Below are 19,240 nucleotides of genomic sequence, written 5' to 3'. Positions count from 1 at the left end.
CTGTGCAGGGAGCTCCCTGCCGAAGAGCTGCGTCCGAGCAGCCCCGGGCCGGCCGCGCCCTGCGTGCCGGCAGTGCGCCCACGGCTGCGCGCCCACGGCTGCGCGCCCACGGCTGCGCGCCCACGGCTGCGCGCAATGCTCGCGGCCGCCTCCGGCTCCCACACGCCGTGCCCTGGGCAGCCCTCGCTGAACCGGCTCCCAGCAGCTCCCAGCCACAGCCTCTGCGGAGCTCCCGGAGCTTTGCACCACCCACCTGTGCCTGAGGAAGGGAATCCGAGCTCTGCCGCGCAGCCTCAGCCGCTCCTGACTCCGTGCAAGGCTGCCCTGCTCGACGCCGGGCTGCAGGGATGGAGCTTTTGCTCCTCCACTACCCCTTCACCTGTCTGTTCATCGCTCTGCTGGTCCTCTACCAGGTGAAGCCTGCCTTCAGGTACTTCTGCAAGATGACCTTTTATAAGCTGTGGCTCTTCTCCTTCAGCATTCTGGTTATTCTGCTCAGCATCCCCCGTGGGCGCAGCCTGGAAAACATCAAGTAAGTTGTCTGTGGCTTCTGTTTGCCCTGGCTGGGGAAGGAGTCATCTCCTGCCCTGTTCTGGGGGGAGGGTCCTGGGGGTCGTGCTGCAGTGGGGGAGGAACTGGCTGCACGTTGGTGTGGAGAGCTGCCAGGCTCTCTGGGTAATTCAGAGGAGGGATGTGGCTGTCAGCATTGGCTTTGAGTTGATGGAGAGCCTAAGGACTGTTGGAAGGAAGGGGTGCAAAAGGAGACATGAATCTGACCACCTGCATCATGCAGAGCTAAAAGAGTCAGAGAATTGTCAGGGTTGGAAGGGACCTCAAGGATCATCCAGCTCCAACCCCTCTGCCTGCCATGCAGGGACACTTTCCACTAGATCATGTTGCCCAGAGCCACCTCCAGCCTGGGCTTAAAAGCTTCCAGGGAACTTGTTTGGCTTAGTAAATCTCTCCCACATTTCCCTCCTCCATGTGGCTACTCCCTTATCTAAGGTGTGTTGAGACAGCCTCTGTAGGTGCTCTCCTCTTTCTCAACTCCATTGTGACTCAGTGCCAACCTGCACCAGCAGAAGCTGACTTTACCCCAGGGCAGGGCTGGCACTGCCTTGCCACTGGTGTCCCCTTCATGGCAATCAGGTGTCCCCAGGTCTGGCAGTTTCAGAACCCCTGTCCTTGCTGCCCATTCCCTCTCTCCATCTGTCCCTGACCCTGCAGGGAGCTGTCAGACTCAGCTAGAGCCTGGGCAGTGTGTGGTGGGCAGTGTGTGGTGGGCAGTGTGTGGTGGGCAGTGCTGGGCAACAGGAACTGGGGGTGAGGGTTGAGTGAGTGCATGAATGCTCCAGGTTGGGGGGCAGAGTGGCGGGAAAACTGCCTGGTGGTGTTGGTGACAGCAGCTGAACATGAGCCAGCATGTGCCCAGATGGCCAAGAAGGCTACCAGCATCCTGGCCTGGATCAGCAGTGGTGTGGCCAGCAGGAGCAGGGCAGGGATTGTCCTCCTGTGCTGGGCACTGGTGAGGCCACACCGCAGATCCTGGGTTTGATTTGAGGCCTCTCGCTCCAAGGAGGACATTGAGAGGCTGGAGCAGAGCCAGAGGAGGGCATCAAAGCTGGGGAAGGGTCTGGAGAGCAGGGCTGAGGAGAAGCAGCTGAAGGAACTGGAGGTGTTTAGCCTAGAGAGAAGGAGGCTGAGGGGAGAGCTTCTGGCTCTCTACAGCTCCCTGAAAGGAGGCTGGAGCCAGGTGGGGGTTGGTCTCTTCTTCCTAGTAATTGGAAATAGGATGAGTGGAAGCAGGGAGCTGTAGAGAGCAATGAGGTCCTCCCCTCAGCCTCCTTTGCTCCACACCAGGGCTCCTCCCCAGCCCTGTTCTCCAGCCCTGTTGTCCTTCCACGGAAGAGCAACAACGATGATGAAGAACATCTTTGCTGCCCTCCTGTGGACCTGCTCCAGCCCCTCAAAGTCCTTCTTGGAGCGAGGAACTGAACTCACTTCTCCAGCTGTGGCCTCACCAGTGCCCAGATCAGGGGGACAATCCCTGCCCTGGTCTCCCTCCCCAGCTCCAAGCATCCCTTCGGCCACCTTCTGCTTCCCTCTGGCAGGTTCATGCGGATGACATTCCTGCCGCTCAAGCACATCTTCGGGATCGAGATCGTGGTGAAGGGCAAGGAGAACCTCAGGAGTAAGAAACCTTTCGTGCTTGTGTTGAACCACCAGACCTCCCTGGACATCATGGGTATGTGGTGGCGCTGCCTTCTGCTCCTCACACCAGCTGTCGGGGGGAAGGGTAGGATGAAATCCCAGGTCCCCAGGCGGAGGTGGCCCCCGGGACCCCAGGTGGAGAGGGCCCCGGGACCCCAGGCAGAGAGAGCCTCAGGTCCCCAGGCAGGGGTGGCCCCCGGGACCCCAGGCAGAGAGAGCCCCAGCACCCCAGGCAGAGGTGGCCCCAGGACCCCAGGCAGAAGGGGCCCCAGGACCCCAGGCGGAGGAGGCCCCGAGACCCCAGGTGGAGAGGCCCCCGGGACCCCAGGCAGAGGAGGCCCCAGCACCCCAGGTGGAGGTGGTCCCGGGACCCCAGGCGGAGGTGACCCCAGGACCCCAGGCAGAGGGGGCCCCAGGACCCCAGGCAGAGGGGTCCCAGGACCCCAGGCAGAGGGGGCCCCCGGGACCCCAGGCGGTGGAGGCCCCAGGACCCCAGGCAGAGGTGGCCCCAGGACCCCAGGCGGAGGTGGCCCCAGGACCCCAGGCAGAGGAGGCCCCAGGACCCCAGGCAGAGGAGGCCCCGGGACCCCAGGTGGAGGTGGCCCCAGGACCCCAGGCGGAGAGAGCCCCAGGACCCCAGGCAGAGAGAGCCCCAGGACCCCAGGTGGAGAGAGCCCCAGGACCCCAGGCAGAGAGAGCCCCAGGACCCCAGGTGGAGAGAGCCCCAGGACCCCAGGCGGAGAGAGCCCCAGGACCCCAGGTAGAGAGAGCCCCAGGACCCCAGGCAGAGGGGGTCCCAGGACCCTAGGCAGAGGGGGCCCCAAGACCCCAGGCGGAGGTGGCCCCAGGACCCCAGGCGGAGGTGGCCCCAGGACCCCAGGCAGAGGTGGCCCCAGGACCCCAGGCGGAGGAGGCCCCCGGGACCCCAAGTGGAGGTGGCCCCCGGGACCCCCAGGCAGAGAGAGCCCCAGGCGAAGATGGCCCCAGGACCCCAGGCGGAGGAGGCCCCCGGGACCCCAGGCGGAGATGGCCCCAGGACCCCAGGCGGAGGGGCACGTGTGGTTGCTACATAATCTGTTACCAGCTAGCCCCAAGCCAGGGCTGATCGCCAGGGTGTTAGAGCCAGGGTTGCTCTCCAGGGTGCTAGAGGTATCTGCAAACCAAACCAGCTTCGTCCTGCCCAAGGGAATTACAGAATCATAGAATGGTTTGGGTTTGAAGGAGCCTTAAACAGCATCTAGTGCCAACCCCCTGCCATGTGCAGGGACACCTCCTACTAGCCCAGGTTGCTCAAAGCCTCATTCAGCCTGGCTGTGAGCGCCTGAAGGGAGGGAGCATCCTTCCTCTTCCAGGGTCTCACCATCCTCACTGTCAAGAATTTCTTCCTAATCTCCAGCCTAAATCTGCCCTCTTCCAGCTTAAAGCCATTGCCCCTTGTCCTGTCACTGCAAGCCCCAGCCACAAGGATGGGGATGAGAGTGGCAGCTGACCACAGCCATGGCATGGCTGCTGAGGCTGAGTGCCAGCAATGGAGTCATAGAATGGTCCAGGCTGGAAGGGACCTCCCAAGGTCATCCAGTCTGACCTCCCTGCAGGGACATCCTCAGCTAGAGCAGGTTGCCCAGCCTCACCTTGAACATCTCCAGGGCTGGGACCTCAACCTGTTCCAGTGTTCCACCCCCTCATGGTAAAGTCCTCCTCCAAGTGGCTTCTTGGTCTGGAGGCTCCCAGGATGCCTTCCCCAGCATCTTTCTGACCCCATGAAGCCAGATGGGCACCGCAGCCTGAGGGAGGGCTGTGGCCTAGAAACTGGAGGCAGCAGCACAGCTGGCAACTTGTCCTGCCCTTCTCCTCCCCCTGCAGTGATGATGGACATCCTGCCCAGCCGCTGTGTGCCCATTGCCAAGAAGGAGATCCTCTACATGGGCACCTTCGGCCTGGCCTGCTGGCTCTCGGGGGTCATCTTCATCGACCGCAAGAGGAGAGAAGAGTCCATCACCACCCTGACACAGGTGGCAGACTCCCTGCACAAGGAAAATGTGAGTGGGGAGGTTGCTGCTGAGGAGCCACTGGAAAACGTGAGCCTCAAGGTGGCTGGGAAGAGATCTTGGTGTCTGGGCTGGCTGCTGAGCAGAGCAAAGCCATAGAATCAATAAGGTTGGAAAAGATCTCAGAGATCATCAAATCCAGCCTGTCACCCAGCACCTCCTGACAACTAAACCATGGCTCCCAGTGCCACATCCAATCCCCTCTTGAACACCTCCAGGGATGGGGACTTCACCACCTCCCTGGGCAGCACATCCCAATGGCTAACAACTCTATCTGGGAAGAACTTTCTCCTCACCTCCAGCCTAAACCTCCCCTGGCACAGCTTGAGACTGTGTCCTCTTGTTCTGCTGCTGGGTGCCTGGGAGAAGAGACCAAACCCCACCTGGCTACAACCTCCCTTCAGGGAGCTGGAGAGAGCAAGGTCTCCCCTGAGCCTCCTCTTCTCTAGGCTAAGCAACCCCAGCTCCCTCAGCCTCTCCTCCCAGGGCTGTGCTCCAGACCCCTCCCCAGCCTTGTTGCCCTTCTCTGGACACCTTCAAGTCTCTCAATGTCCTTCTTAAACTGAGGAGCCCAGAACTGGACACAGGACTCAAGGTGTGGCCTAAGCAGTGCTGAGCACAGGGCACAAGGACTTCCCTGCTCCTGCTGGCCACACTGCTCCTGATGCAGGCCAGGATGGCATTGGCCTTCTTGGCTGCCTGGGCACACTGCTGGGTCATGTTCAGCTGCTGTCATCCAGTACCCCCAGGTCCCTCTCTGCCTGGCTGCTCTCAGCCACTCTGACCCCAGCCTGTAGCACTGCCTGGGGTTGCTGTGGCCAAAGTGCAGCCCCTGGCACTTGGACTTGTTGAATGTCATCCTGTTGGCCTCTGCCCATCTGTCCAGTCTGGCAAGGTCCCTCTGCAGAGCTCTCCCACCTTCTAACAGCTCAACTCCTGTCCCCAGCTTGCTGTCCTCTGCAAACTTACTGCTGATGGACTCAATCCCCTCCTCCAGATCATCAATACAGACATTTAACAGGAGTTGGAGCAGCTCTGGTGCGCTCCGTGTGTGGCATGCCTGCACAGTGCATGAAGAGGAGGAAGGCTGCCTCTGTGTGGTCAGGAGCAGGGAGAGCAGTGGAATGTGCCTGTGCAGAGGCTTAGAACAGTGGCTGGAGGTCCTCTCATCTGAATCTCTTCTCCCCCTGGCAGTTCCGTGTCCTGATCTTCCCCGAAGGAACTCGCAATCACAGCGGCTCCCTGCTGCCCTTCAAGCGTGGAGCCTTCCAGCTGGCTGTCAAAGCCCAGGTGAGAACACCTTCCTCCTCACCCCCCAGGGGCAGCTCACAGGATGTTAGGGGTTGCAAGGGACCTCTGGAGATCATCGAGTCCAACCCCCCTGCCAGAGCAGGAGCAGAGAACCCAGCACAGGAACACATCCAGAGAAGGAGACTCCACAACCTCTCTGGGCAGCCTGCTCCAGGGCTCTGGGAGCCTCACAGGGAAGAAGTTCCTCCTCATGTTGAGGTGGAACCTCCTGTGCTGTAGCTTACATCCATTGCCCCTTGTCCTCCCCCAGGGTGCAGCTGAGCAGAGCCTGTCCCCTCCCTCCTGCCCCCCAGCCCTCAGATGTTTATAGACATTTCTTTGCCTACCAAGGTGCACCAGCAGCCAAGTTTATGCCCCTCCTGCTCCTTGGCTTCCTGTGATTCAGAGTCACAGGATGGCTCAGCTTGGAAGGGACCTCAGAGATCATCTGCTCCAACCTCCCTGCCATGGGCAGGGACACGTCCTGTGCTAGACTCAGCTGCTCAGGACCATCATCCAACTTGGCCTTGGATGCCCCCAGGGAGGAGGCATCCACAACCTCCCCGGGCAACCTCCAGGGGCCCACAGCAGCTTGCCATGAGGAGGGGCTGTTTCTGGGGACAAGTGGAAGTCCTTTCATGACTGAGCTTGGGAAAGCAGTGGGGGAGCACTGACAGCAGCCCTGGAGCTGTCCAGGGAGAGTTTCTGCTGAGCAGGTCTCCATCCATCCAAATTCCATCAGGTCATGAAGTGTTGGCCTACATACAGAGGTGAAAAGGCAAAACCCCAAGAGTGAGGACCCAACAGCTGGAGGATCTAAACATCCCCAGACCTTTCTGAGTGCCCTCGTGGGGCTGACTGGGAGAATCACCAGCAAGGTTGAGGAGTCACCAAAGGAAGCCACTTCTGGGTTGGGTTTTTTCTGGGGGGGAAGGGGAGTGGAGGGAATGGGGAAATGTGTAGATTGCCATTTATCTCCCCTCCAGGTCCCTGTTATTCCTGTGGTGATCTCTTCCTACTGTGACTTCTACAGCCAGAAGGAGAAGAGATTCACACCAGGTAAGGATGACCTGGGGCTAAGAATGGGCTGGGTGCTGGTGTGAGCCATGAGGTGGGGGCAGGAGTGCCTGGGACGTGGGGATAGCAGCCACGGGCTTGAAAGCCTCCAGAGATGGAGATTCCACAACCCCTCTGGGCAGCCTGCTCCAGGGCTCTCTGAACCTCACAGGGAAGAAGTTCCTCCTCATGGTGAGGTGGAACCTCCTGTGCTGGAGTTGAGATCCATTGCCCCTCGTCCTGTCACAAGGTGCAGAGCCTGTCCCCTCCCTCCTGACCCCCAGCCCTCAGCAGGGCAGAGGAAGGAACAGGAAAGTTCAGGCACTATGTTTGCCTCGGGTTTTTCTCACAGCTTTTCCATCATCCATGTGATGGAACCTGGAAAAGCAGCAAGATCCTGGGTCAGGTCCTGCCCCTGCCCCCCCACCCCACCTCCTCCTTGGATCTGCAGGTGCTTGGAGAGTTAGGCAACAAAAGCAAGCATGAACCTCCCAGCAAAAGCCACCCTGAGACTGTACCTCCCCCCCCTCCCCAGCTCTCATCTCTCTGTGCTGCTGGCTCACTGCTAACGTCTTACGGGGAGTAAATGACACAGCCTAGGGTTCAAGGAGGGAAAGGCAGGGGGAAAAATGTCTCTCAAATTCCAGCAGGGAAAAGCAACCCATCCTGTTCCGTCCCTGCCCCCCCTCCCCCCTCTCTTCCACCCCTTTCCTCCACCGCCCTGCCGCTCCTTCCCCTTCCCTCCCCGCTCCGCCGCCGCTCCTTCCCCTCCGCCGCTTCTTCCCCTCTCCGCCGCTCCTTCCCCTCTCCCTCCACCACTCCTCCCCTCCCCCTCTGCCACTCCTTCCCCTCACCCCCGCCACTCCTTTTCCCCCTTCCCCTACGCCTTTCCCCCCTTCCCCTCCGCCACTCCTTCCCCACCCCTCGCCCCGCCGCTCCTTCCCCCCTCCGCTACCGCTTCTTCCCCCCCACGCCCTGCCCCTCCTTCCCTGCTCCGCTGCCACACCTTCCCCCCGCCCTGCCGCTCCTTCCCCTTCCCTCCCCGCTCCGCCGCCACTCCTTCCCCTCTCCGCTGCCACTCCTTCCCCTCTCCGCTGCCACTCCTTCCCTCCCCCTCTGTCACTCCTTCCCTCCCCCTCCGCCACTCCTTCTCCCCCCTCGCCCCTCCGCTCCTTCCCTCCTCCGCTGCTACTCCTTCCCCTCTCCCCTCCCCGCCGCTCCTTCCCTGCTCTGATGCCCCACCTTCCCCTCGCTCTGCCACTCCTTCCCCCCTCTGCTGCTACTCCTTCCTCCCTCCCCGCCCTGCCCCTCCTTCCCCGCTCCACTGCCACACCTGCCCCCCCACCCTGCCACACCTGCCCCCCGCCCTGCCGCTCCCCACGCTCCCCAGGCCAGCCCTGCTGTTTCCCAAGGGCAGCTCCCACTCCTCCCCGTGTCTGTGGCTGAGCGTAGGCATTCCCTGGCAGGCAGACGGCTGGAGGAGAGAGTTGTGCAGATGTGAGATGCTGCATTCCCTCTTTCAGCTGCTGAGGGGGTTTGTCCTGCCTCTGCTTGGCCACACGCAGAAGTCTTTTGGGTCCTGGAAGCATCCTTCCACCCTGACAGGAGCTGTCCTGCTCCCTCCCCATCACAGCCCTGCTCAGCTGGGCAGCCAAGGCTGGGAAATCTGCTCCCTGCCCTGGGAGATCTGAGTGGAGACCAGTGCCTGCCAGAGCCCTGCCCCTGCTGCCCCTGCTGCCCCCCGCTGCTCCCCATCCAGGCCAGGCTGCTGCTGGCCTTTTTGGCCACCTGGGCTCACACTCTGGCTCCTCTGGAGGTGTTCAAGAAAGGTGTGGACATGGCACTTCAGGCCATGATTTAATCATTCAATCAATAAGGTTGGAAAAGACCTCAGAGAGCATCAAGTCCAACCTCTCACTCAACACCATCTCATCAGCTAAACCATGGCTCCGTGCCACATCCAATCCCTTTTTGAACCTCTCCAGGGATGGGGACTCCACCACCTCCCTGGGCAGCACATTCAAGTGGTGAATGACTCTCTTAGTGAAGAACTTTCTCCTCACCTCCAGCCTGAACCTCCCCTGGCACAGCTTGAGACTGTGTCCTCTTGTTCTGGTGCTGCTTGCCTGGGAGAAGAGACCAACCCCCAGCTGGCTACAACCTCCCTTCAGGGAGTTGGAGAGAGCAAGAAGGTCTCCCCTGAGCCTCCTCTTCTCCAGGCTAAGCAACCCCAGCTCCCTCAGCCTCTCCTCACAGGGCTGTGCTCCAGACCCCTCCCCAGCTTTGTTGCTTTGTTGAGACAAGAGGGTCGGGGAGGGGGGAGAAAGTATGTGAGTGGGGCAGAAGAGCAAGAGAAAATAGATAGGGTTGGATGATTGGTTGGACTTGATGATCTCTGAGGTCTCTTCCAACCTGGTTTATCCTATCCTATTCTATTCTATTCTATTCTATTCTATTCTATTCTATTCTATTCTATTCTATTCTATTCTATTCTATTCTATCCCTATCCTATCCTATTTCTATCCTATCCTATCCCTATCCTATCTCTATCCTATCCTATCTCTATCCTATCTCTATCCTATCCCTATCCTATCCCATCCCTATCCTATCCTATTTCTATCCTATCCCTATCCTATCCTTTCCCTATCCTATTTCTATCCTATCCCTATCCCTACCCCTATCCTATCCTATCCTATCCTATCCTATCCTATCCTATCCTATCCTATCCTATCCTATCCTATCCTATCCTATCCCTATCCTATCCCTATCCTATCCTCATTTCTCCAGGCAAAAGCATCATCCAGGTGCTGCCAGAAGTGGAGACCACTGGCCTTGGCCCAGATGATGTTCCCAAGCTCACCGAGCAGGTCCGTGACTCCATGCTCGCCACCTACCAGAGGATATCAGGAATGACCAACGGGGCTCCCCACCAGGAATCCTAACTGCCAGCCCCAGCTGTGTGTGTAGCAGCTGAGGGGGAGAGGATGGCAGCCACAAGCAGGTCTGGCAGCAGAGTCAGCCCTGGATTGCCAATCCTGACGCACCAGAGACAAGGAAAACATCCACAGGAGAAGGAAAGCTTTCTTCTCTTGGACCTCTGCTGTAAGTGGAGGTGGTGCAATGGTTGCCATGTTCCTTCCAGAAACTGCCCCCTGCATGGACAGACACAGGGTGGGCAGCTGGACAGTTCTTTGTCATCATAACAGTGAGACCACCTCTCCAGCCGGACCCCAGGCAGCGCTGGACCCATCCTGTGATCATGCTGAGTGCTCACAATCAGCACCTCAGACTCAAACCCAACAAGGCAGAGGCATTTATCCCAAGCTTCTGAGCAGGGCTTTGCCCCAGGCCCCTGGAAGCACACTCAGGAGAAGGCAGCACTGCCTCCTACCTCTTTCCCTGGGGAGAACTTGGGAGAGAGCTCTGCCACCTGAGGAGGAAGCCAAGACAGCTCTGGGAGAGGGGAATTAAAGACCTTAGGTGTGGTGGTTTGTTGTTCTTGGCCTTCCTTTAAAAGCAGAGCAAGGTTTTGCTGTCAGTCATGGGGCACATCTTGAAAGGGGGAGGGGATCAGGGCTGGAGACTCAGCAACCAGCGATAGCAGAAGTGGATTGCTTCACACCCTTGCCAGGCCTTGATGACTTCACCCTTTTCAACACAAAGTATTGTTTGCCACCTCAAACACACTCTGGGAGCTGCAGCTCCTGCTCTCTGCTTCCTCTTTGGGTTTGCCCTGTCTTCTGTGTGGCAGAGGATGACATCTTCTGGCCTTCCTCTGCCCAAGGTCACCATGGCCTTTCCCCCCCTCCCCCTGTGCTGAAGGCTCAGGGAGCAGCATGATCCCCAAGCCCCATTGCTCACCCAGGGCACTGACTACCACTGGGGCTCCTGCAGCCCCCCAGGCCAAGGGTGGGCATCATGGGGCAGAGGGCTGAGGTGGGAAGGAGTTGTTAGCACAGCCCTCATGGCAAGGCCAAGATGCTGATGCTGTAGCTATGGCATTTTACCAAAGACCTCCTTTATTAGTCCTCAGCTGAGGCACCTCCTCCACCCCCAAGCTTCACTCATGAGTCCATCTCAGGCTGATCATAGAATCATACAGCTGTTAGGATTGGAAGGGACCTCAAGGCTCAGCCAGTTCCAACCCCCCTGCCATGGCCAGGGACACCTCACACCACAGCAGGTTGCTCACAGCCACCTCCAGCCTGGCTGCAAACACCTCCAGGCAGGAGGCTTCCACCACCTCCCTGGGCAGCCTGTGCCAGGCTCTCACCACCCTCCTGGGGAACAACTTCTTCCTCACATCCAATCTCAATCTCCCCATTTCTAGTTTTGCTCCATCCCCCCCAGTCCTATCCCTCCCTGACACCCTCTAAAGTCCCTCCCCAGCTTTCTTGGAGCCCCCTGCAGATCCTGGAAGGCCACAATGAGGTCTCCTCAGAGCCTTCTCTTCTCCAGACTGAACAGCCTGATGCCAGTCATAAAATAACAGAATGGTTTGAGTTGGAAGAGACCTTAAAGATCATCCAGTTCCAACCCCCCTGCCATGGGCAGGGGCACCTCAGGTTGCTCAAAGGCTCATCCAGCCTGGCTGCAAACACCTCCAGGGCTGAGGCATCCACAACCTCTCTGGCCAACCTGTTCCAGTCTCTCACCGCCCTCAGAGTAAAGAATCTCTTCCTAATGCCCCACCTAAACCTACCCTGCTCCAGTTTCAAACCCTTGCCCCCTGTGCTACGTGCACTTGAAGGTGTCCCTAACAGCAGTCCCCTGATCCTTGTGCCTTCTGTGGTCTCTTTCTCTCAGTGCAGGTTTGTCTGATCTGAGACTTCATGTTTTTACAGACACCAGGAGGGGGGTGGTGGTGGTGGTTGGGGGTGGGGAGCAGGGGAGAGGGGGCAGCCCTCTGTGTTTTAACTTCACAGAGCCGAGGTCAGGGCTGGTTTAAACAGGAGAGGTTTAATAAGCCCTAGGGATACAGAGGAACCTCAAAGTCTCTCTGCTTCTTTACGATCTTCCTCGATGTAGAAAGATGTCAGGAAGAAGAAACCTCCTCCACAGACCCCCAGGAAAGCACAGAGGATGAAGCTGTACTGCATGCTCCAGAAGCTCCACTGCACCGAGGGAGCGTGCCTGGCCTGGATGGCACTGGAGATCTAGGGAGGGAAGGAAGCAGGCATTAAGCTGGGGTACCAGCCTCATCCTCTCTAGGCCTCATCTAGTGATCACCTTGCTCAAGCAGCTCCCACTTCAAAGGAGTAATAAGATGGAATTCCAGCCAGGATTGCAAAAGGGAACATTCCAAGGAGCAATAAAGCCACCTTGAGTGGCACCTGCAAGCCACAGAGCAAGAGCAAACCCCTGAGAACAGAGAGGTGGGCAAGGCTCAGTGATACTCCAGGAAGAGACTGAGGTGGAATGGAATGGAGTGGAATGGTATGGAGTGAGAGACTCGAGGAGAGGAGAGGAGACTCGAGGAGAGGAGAGGAGACTCGAGGAGAGGAGATTCGAGGAGAGGAGAGGAGTGGAGAGGAGAGGAGAGGAGACTCGAGGAGAGGAAACTCGAGGAGAGGAGAAGAGAAGAGAATTAACCAGGTTGGAAGAGACCTTTAAGATCATCAAGTCCAACCTCTCACCCAACACCATCTGATCAAATAAACCATGGCATCAGGCACCCCATCCAGGCTCTTCCTAATCACCTCCAGGGATGGGGACTCCATCACCTCCCTGGGCAGCACATCCCAATGGCTAACAACTCTCTCTGGGAAGAACTTTCTCCTCACCTCCAGCCTAAACCTCCCCTGGCACAGCTTGAGACTGTGTCCTCTTGTTCTGGTGCTGCTTGCCTGGGAGAAGAGCCCAACCCCCACCTGGCTCCAACCTCCCTTCAGGCAGTTGGAGAGAGCTGGCACTCAAAGATGCATAGAGAAGCCTCTCTGCAGTCCAGGGCCAATGCCATGGACCTGAGGAGTTCCTGATGTGGGGCCAGGAAGTGTTTACAATCCTGTGAGTGACCGGGGGGAGTGTCTGTCTGTCTGTCTGGGGTGAAGGAGTGTCTGTCTGTTCATCTGTCTGGGGTGAGTGAGTGTGAGTCTGTCTGTCCAGGATGAGTGTTGGGTGAGTGTCTGTCTGTCCATCTGTCCAGGGTGAATGAGTGTCTGTCCGTCTGTCTTGCTGAGTGTCTATCCGTCTGCCCAGGGTGAGTGAGTGTGAGTCTGTCTGTCTGTTCGGCGTGAGTGTCTGTCTGTCTGCCCGGAGTGAGTGAGTGCAAGTCTGTCTGTCTGGGGTGGGTGAGTGAGAGTCCATCTGTCCAGCATGAATCACCATCTGTCTGTCTGCCTGGGGTGAGTGAGTGAGAGTCAATCTGTCCGGGGTGAGTCAGTGTCTGTCAGCCTGCCCAGGGTGAGTGTCTGTCTGTCTGCCTGCCCGGGGTGAGTGTCTGCCTGCCTGGGGTGAGTGTCTGTCTGTCTGCCTGCCCGGGGTGAGTGTCTGCCTGCCCGGGGTGAGTGTCTGTCTGTCTGCCTGCCCGGGGTGAGTGTCTGTCTGCCCGCCTGGGGTGAGTGTCTGCCTGCCTGCCTGCCCGGGGTGAGTGTCTGTCTGTCTGCCTGCCCGGGGTGAGTGTCTGCCTGCCTGGGGTGAGTGTCTGTCTGCCCGCCTGGGGTGAGTGTCTGCCTACCTGCCTGCCCGGGGTGAGTGTCTGTCTGTCTGCCTGCCCGGGGTGAGTGTCTGCCTGCCTGGGGTGAGTGTCTGCCTGCCTGGGGTGAGTGTCTGCCCGCCTGGGGTGAGTGTCTGCCTGCCTGCCTGCCCGGGGCGAGTGTCTGTCTGCCTGCCTGCCCGGGGCGAGTGTCTGTCTGTCTGCCTGCCCGGGGTGAGTGTGTGCCTCTCACCTGCAGGAGCTCACCCCGCGGAGCAGGCACTTACCGTCCCGATGAGGTAGGGGCTGCCTGCATCCCCCAGCAGGTGGCTCACCAGGATCTGCAGGGCAATAGCTGTTGACTGCCGCCTCGGTGTCACAACATACTGAAACAGAACACAGCCAGGAGAGCCTGGATGTCACCAGAGGAGCCTCATCAGTGGGCAGCTGCTTGTACAACATCCAGGGGAGAGGAACATGTTCACTGTTTACAGAGTCCCAGCACGGGGGGGTTGGAGGGGACCTCTGCAGCTCACTCAAGTCCAACCCCGACCCCCCCCTGCCAAAGCAGGGCACCCCCAGCAGCTTGCCCAGGATCACAACAGCCAGCTGGGTTGAGAAGCTCTCCACACAAGGAGACTCCACAACCTCTCTGGGCAGCCTGCTCCAGGGCTCCAGCACCCTCACAACATAGAAGTTTCCCCTCACATTCAGGTGGAACCTCCTGGGCTCCAGTTTGTGCCCATTGCCCCTTGTCCTGTCCCTGGGCACCACTGACAAGCATCTGGCCCCAGCCTCTTGCCCCCCAGCCTTTATCTCTTGCTGGGCATTGCTCAGAGCCCCTCTGGGGCTGCTCTTCTCCAGCCTCAACGTCCCCAGGCTTTTGCTCCTCTCAGAGCTGCTCTAGGTCCCTCAGCAGCTTTGCAGCCTCCCCTGGACTCCCTGTCCCTTCCTTCCTGACCCCCATCCCTCAGCTATTGATAGCCATTGATCAGATCCCTCTCAGTCTTCTCCTCTCCAGCCTGAACAGCCCCAGGGCTCTCAGCCTCTCCTCCCCAGGCAGTGCTGCAGTCCCTTCAGCATCCTTGCAGCCCTCCCTTGGACTCTCTCCAGCAGATCCCTGTCCCTCCTGAACTGGGGAGCCCAGAACTGGCTCCAGGATTCCAGTTGTGGCCTGACCAGAGCAGAGTGGAGAGGGAGGAGGACCTCCTGTGTTACAGGAGTGCCTGGCACTGTTTTATGCACATATTATCTCTATTATATTCATTGTCAGAGGCAGCCTCACACAGCAGTGAGCTCTGGCACACAGTTTCATCCCTGCCACTAGCAGGGTGCCAAGAGGGCCATTCTCAGTAAGCTTCTAGAAGGTGAAGATCCTTCTGGCCACCAAGACACAGCTTCTGAAGAATATTATGTTGAAAACACAAAGCTGAACCTCCCCAGATCAGGAAACATTTCCCCAAGCACTTACCAGCAGGATGTCTGTCACAACAGCCCAGTTGACAGACAAAAACAGCTCCCCAAATGCAAGAAAGATCTGCAAAAGAGAAGCAAGCAGAGACTAGAGGCCACTGCCCCAACCTTCCTCACCTTGCAATCATAGATTCAATCAGGTTGGAAAAGACCTCAGAGCTCATCAAGTCCAAGCTGTCACCCAACACCTCCTGACAGCTAAGCCATGGCTCCAAGTGCCACATCCAATCCCCTCTTGAACACCTCCAGGGATGGGGACTCCAACACCTCCCTGGGCAGCACATCCCAATGGCTAACAACTCTCTCTGGGAAGAACTTTCTCCTCACCTCCAGCCTAAACCTCCCCTGGCACAGCTTGAGACTGTGTCCTCTTGTTCTGGTGCTGCTTGCCTGGGAGAAGAGACCAACCCCCACCTGGCTGGGCTGAGCCTAGGTTTGGGCTACCTCCAGGAGAAAGGAAGGGAGAGACACACTTGTGGAGCCACTGGTAAGGAGTCAGTAGCCAGCAGTGTCCCAGTGCTGAGTGGCATTGGCAGCAGCCATGAAAACTCCAGAGGCTTGCTCTCCTCTTGAGTGTGGCTGCAATATCACAGTATCACAGTATCAGTCAGGGTTGGAAGGGACCACAAGGATCAGCCAGTTCCAACCCCCCTGCCATGGGCAGGGACACCCCACACTAGATCAGCCTGGCCAGAGCCTCATCCAGCCTGGCCTTAAACACCTCCAGGGACAGGGCCCCAACCACCTCCCTGCACAACCCATTCCAGGGCTTCACCACTCTCCTGGGGAAGAACTTCCTCCTCGCCTCCAGCCTGAATCTCCCCACCTCCAGCTTCATTCCATTCCCCCTAGTCCTATCACTCCCTGACATCCTGAGCAGTCCCTCCCCAGCCTTCCTGTAGCCCCTTTCAGATCCTGGAAGGCCACAATGAGGTCACCTGGGAGCCTTCTCTTCTCCAGACTGAACAGCCCCAACTCCTTCAGTCCTGAGGTCCAGTGTGTAGTGTTCTGACCCTGCTTACTGGACCAGGGCAAGCACAACACAGCACTCTCAGGACATATACCAGGGGCTGGCAGCATGCTCAGTGCTTGGCTTTCAGGCCAGCCCATTCCAAGCCACTGCAAGCCCTCAAGTGGTCCAGGAGATGGCAGAGAACTCCACAAAGCCACCTATCTCCTCCCCTTTCCCAGCCTCCCCAGCAGACACTTGCTGGCACTTACAAAAGTGGACAGGATGCTTCTCTGGGCCACCATCAGAGCTATGTAGAGGCAGAGAGCAGAAATGAACATGCTTGCAGCACAGATCAGAGGATCAGCCTTCTTGTTGACCTTTCTTAATCTCCTGGCAGCTTCTGCCCCAGCAATGACTCCCAAGATTCCTGTCCCAATGGTGATGCCTCCAAATATTAGGCTGGTGACAGAGCAAAGGATTCAGTTTAGCACAGTGAAGACTATACCAAGGACAAGAAAAAAAATAGCATTAGCCAACACCTTTAGTTTCAGAGGAATCTTAAATGAGGAACTGGCTTGAGCTAACCCTCCCAGCCCCTCTAGATGTGTTTAATCCCAAGCCTCACTTGAAGCTGTGTCCAGTTCTGGGCCCCTCAACTTAAGAAGGACATTGAGAGACTTGAAGGTGTCCAGAGAAGGGCAAGAAAGCTGGGGAGGGGTCTGGAGCACAGCCCTGTGAGGAGAGGCTGAGGGAGCTGGGGTTGCTTAGCCTGGAGAAGAGGAGGCTCAGGGGAGACCTTCTTGCTCTCTCCAACTCCCTGCAGGGAGGTTGCAGTCAGGTGGGGATTGGTCTCTTCTGCCAGGCAAGCAGCACCAGAACAAGAGGACACAGTCTCAAGCTGTGCCAGGGGAGGTTTAGGCTGGAGGTGAGGAGAAAGTTCTTCCCAGAGAGAGTTGTTGCCCTTGGGATGTGCTGCCCAGGGAGGTGGTGGAGTCCCCATCCCTGGAGGTGTTCAAGAGGGGATTGGATGTGGCACTTGGAGCCACGGTTTAGTTGCCAGGAGGTGTTGGGTGACAGCTTGGACTTGATGATCTCTGAGGTCTTTTCCAATCTTATTGATTCTATGATTCTAAGCTATCCCTCTGCCACTGAGGCTCTACAGCAGGTGGTGTGCAGCCAAGCTTAAAGAGGACTCAGGTGGGTTTGGAATCTCTCTAGAGGAGACTCCACAGCCTCTCTGGGCAGCTTGCTCCAGGGCTCCAGCACCCTCACAGAAAAGAGTCCAACCCCCTGCCAGAGCAGGAGCAGAGAATCCAGCACAGGTCACACAGGAACACATCCAGACAGGGCTGGAAAGGCTCCAGGGAAGGAGACTCCACAACCTCTCTGGGCAGCCTGCTCCAGGGCTCTGGGAGCCTCACAGGGAAGAAGTTCCTCCTCATGCTGAGCTGGAACCTCCTGTGCTGTAGTTTCTATCCATTGCTCCTTGTCCTATCCCAGGGTGCAGCTGAGCAGAGCCTGTCCCCTCCCTCTTGACTTTCAGCCCTCAGATATTTATAGACATTTATTAAATCCCCTCTCAGAGCTGCTCCAGGTCCCTCAGCAGCTTTGCAAGCCTCCCCTGGACTCCCTGTCCCTTCCTTCCTGACACTCAAACCTCAGATATTGATAGACATTGATCAGATCCCTCTCAGCCTTCTCCTCTCCACACTGAACAGCCCCAGGGCTCTCAGCCTCTCCTCCCCAGGCACTGCTGCAGTCCCTTCAGCATCCTTGCAGCCCTCCCTTGGACTCTCCCCAGCAGATCCCTGTCCCTCCTGAACTGGGGAGCCCAGAGCTGGATGCAGTATTCCCCCTTTGGAAAGAAACTGTGCCTTGGCACCCTGCCAGTGTTTCCAGGTGTGCTTCCAGCCTCCTGTGCACCTCACCTGTTAGATGAATTGCATGTTTCTTCGAGACATGGTGATACAAGGCCCTGGACCACCTGAGCCCTGTAAAGAAAGAGTGGCACCCCACATTCCCAGGGCTCCAGTAACAAAGGCCATGGCAGTCAGACCCAGTGAGGACCAGACAAAACTCCAGCTGGAAGAGAAGGAAATGAGAGACACTGGGAAGAACAGGGTGTGAGGGGAAAGGGAAAGGCTCCTGCAGCACCACACAATGGCTCAGGCTGGAAGGGACCTCAGAGATCATCCACTTCAGGCTCCCCACCACGGGCAGGAGCACATCTCCACTAGGCTTTGTTGCCCTCTGAATCTGGCCTTGAACCCCTCCAGGGAGGGAGCACCCACAGCCTCTCTGGGCAACCTGTTCCAGAGCCTCACCACCTTCATGCTGAAGGTACTGACTCCAGTCTAACCCTGCTGGGCCTCAGCTTCAAACCATTCCCCCCCTGCCCTGCCCCTAAACACCCTTATGAAAGTCCCCTCTGCAGCCCTCCTGCAGGCTCCCTTCAGCTATTGGAAGGCAGCTCTAAGGTTCCCCTGGAGCCCTCTCTTCTCCAGGCTGAGCACCCCCCAGCTCCCTCAGCCTGGCCTCATAGCAGAGGTGCTGCAAAACTTTGGATCACTCTTTGTGGCCTCCTCTGGACTCACTCCAGCAGCTCTGTGTCCTTCTTTTGCTGAGAAGCCCAGAACTGGAGGCAGTGTTCTAGGTGGGGTCTCAGCAGAGCAGAGGAAAGGGCCAGAGTCCCCTCTCGTTGCCCTGCTGGCCACACTCCTCTGGATGCAGCCCAGGACCCTGCTTGGGCAGAGGGATTGGACTAGATGCTCTCAGAGGTCCCTTCCAACCCCTAACACCCCTGTGACCCTGCTTGGGCAGAGGGATTGGACTAGATGATCTCAGAGGTCCCTTTCAATCCTTAACACCCTGAACCCCTGCTTGGGCAGAGGGATTGGACTAGATGATCTCAGAGGTCCCTTTCAATCCTTAACACCCTGAACTCTGCTTGGGCAGAGGGATTGGTCTAGATGATCTCAGAAGTCTCTTTCAACCCCTAACATCCTGTGATCTGTGATCCTGTGACCCTGCTTGGGCAGAGGGATTGGACTAGATGCTCTCAGAGGTCCCTTCCAAGCCCCACCATGCTGGGACTATCTGCCAGCCATCAGCTCAGCTGCTCAAATCACACATACAATTACTTCGTGAACCACACTGGGGCCCTACAGACCTGACCTCTTGTATCAGAGCCACGGCAGGCTCACAAATACCAGCTGCTGACCCCCAGCCTTGCTCAGGCACTAAGAATGCCAGGGAAAGCTGCACCTGCAATGTGCTCTCTCACCCATCCTGCCTGAAACACGAGGGAAGCAGAGCAGGGTTTGGACAGGAGCACACTGCTGTCACATCTGGGCCTCCTTCCCCCTCCTCAAAAGGGGAAGAGAGAAGCAGGAAGGCCATTTTTAACCTCTTGTGGAGCATTGCTGTGAAAGGTTTTCATTTGTGGGGGAGGGGAAGGGAAGGGAGAAGGGAAGGAAGGGAGAAGGGAGAAGGGACAGGGAGAAGGGAAGGGAAGGGAGAAGGTGAAGAGGGAAGGAGGGGGAAGGGAAGGGAGGAAGGGAAGGGAAGGGAAAGGGA

At 58.0% G+C, this 19,240-nt stretch overlaps 2 protein-coding genes across 2 annotated transcripts in view; one reads left to right on the top strand and one right to left on the bottom strand.

Annotated features, from left to right (window-relative positions):
* Nucleotides 1-207: 207 nt before the first annotated feature.
* LOC137457346 (1-acyl-sn-glycerol-3-phosphate acyltransferase alpha-like) lies at nt 208-10,125 on the top strand. Its single transcript, XM_068169229.1, has 6 exons — nt 208-532; nt 2,112-2,245; nt 4,075-4,250; nt 5,454-5,549; nt 6,536-6,608; nt 9,393-10,125. The coding sequence occupies exons 1-6, from the start codon at nt 348-350 to the stop codon at nt 9,545-9,547; spliced, it is 819 nt and encodes a 272-aa protein (XP_068025330.1). The 5' UTR covers nt 208-347; the 3' UTR covers nt 9,548-10,125.
* A 1,385-nt stretch (nt 10,126-11,510) lies between these two features.
* The window catches only part of LOC137457356 (protein spinster homolog 3-like), a 19,580-nt gene continuing 11,850 nt past the window's right edge, over nt 11,511-19,240 (bottom strand). Inside the window, 6 exon segments of the mRNA XM_068169246.1 lie at nt 11,511-11,761; nt 13,527-13,625; nt 14,711-14,776; nt 15,934-16,123; nt 17,593-17,675; nt 17,677-17,746. Of these exon segments, the coding sequence (XP_068025347.1) occupies nt 11,594-11,761; nt 13,527-13,625; nt 14,711-14,776; nt 15,934-16,123; nt 17,593-17,675; nt 17,677-17,746 (676 nt within the window). The 3' untranslated portion in view covers nt 11,511-11,593.

This window comes from Melanerpes formicivorus, unplaced genomic scaffold (assembly GCF_026170545.1).
Source record: "Melanerpes formicivorus ecotype bairdi unplaced genomic scaffold, bMelFor1.0.p_v2 SCAF_173, whole genome shotgun sequence".
Taxonomy (NCBI): domain Eukaryota; kingdom Metazoa; phylum Chordata; class Aves; order Piciformes; family Picidae; genus Melanerpes; species Melanerpes formicivorus.
Note: the sequence above shows the minus strand (reverse complement) of the source record. Positions and strands in the feature narration are given on the sequence as shown.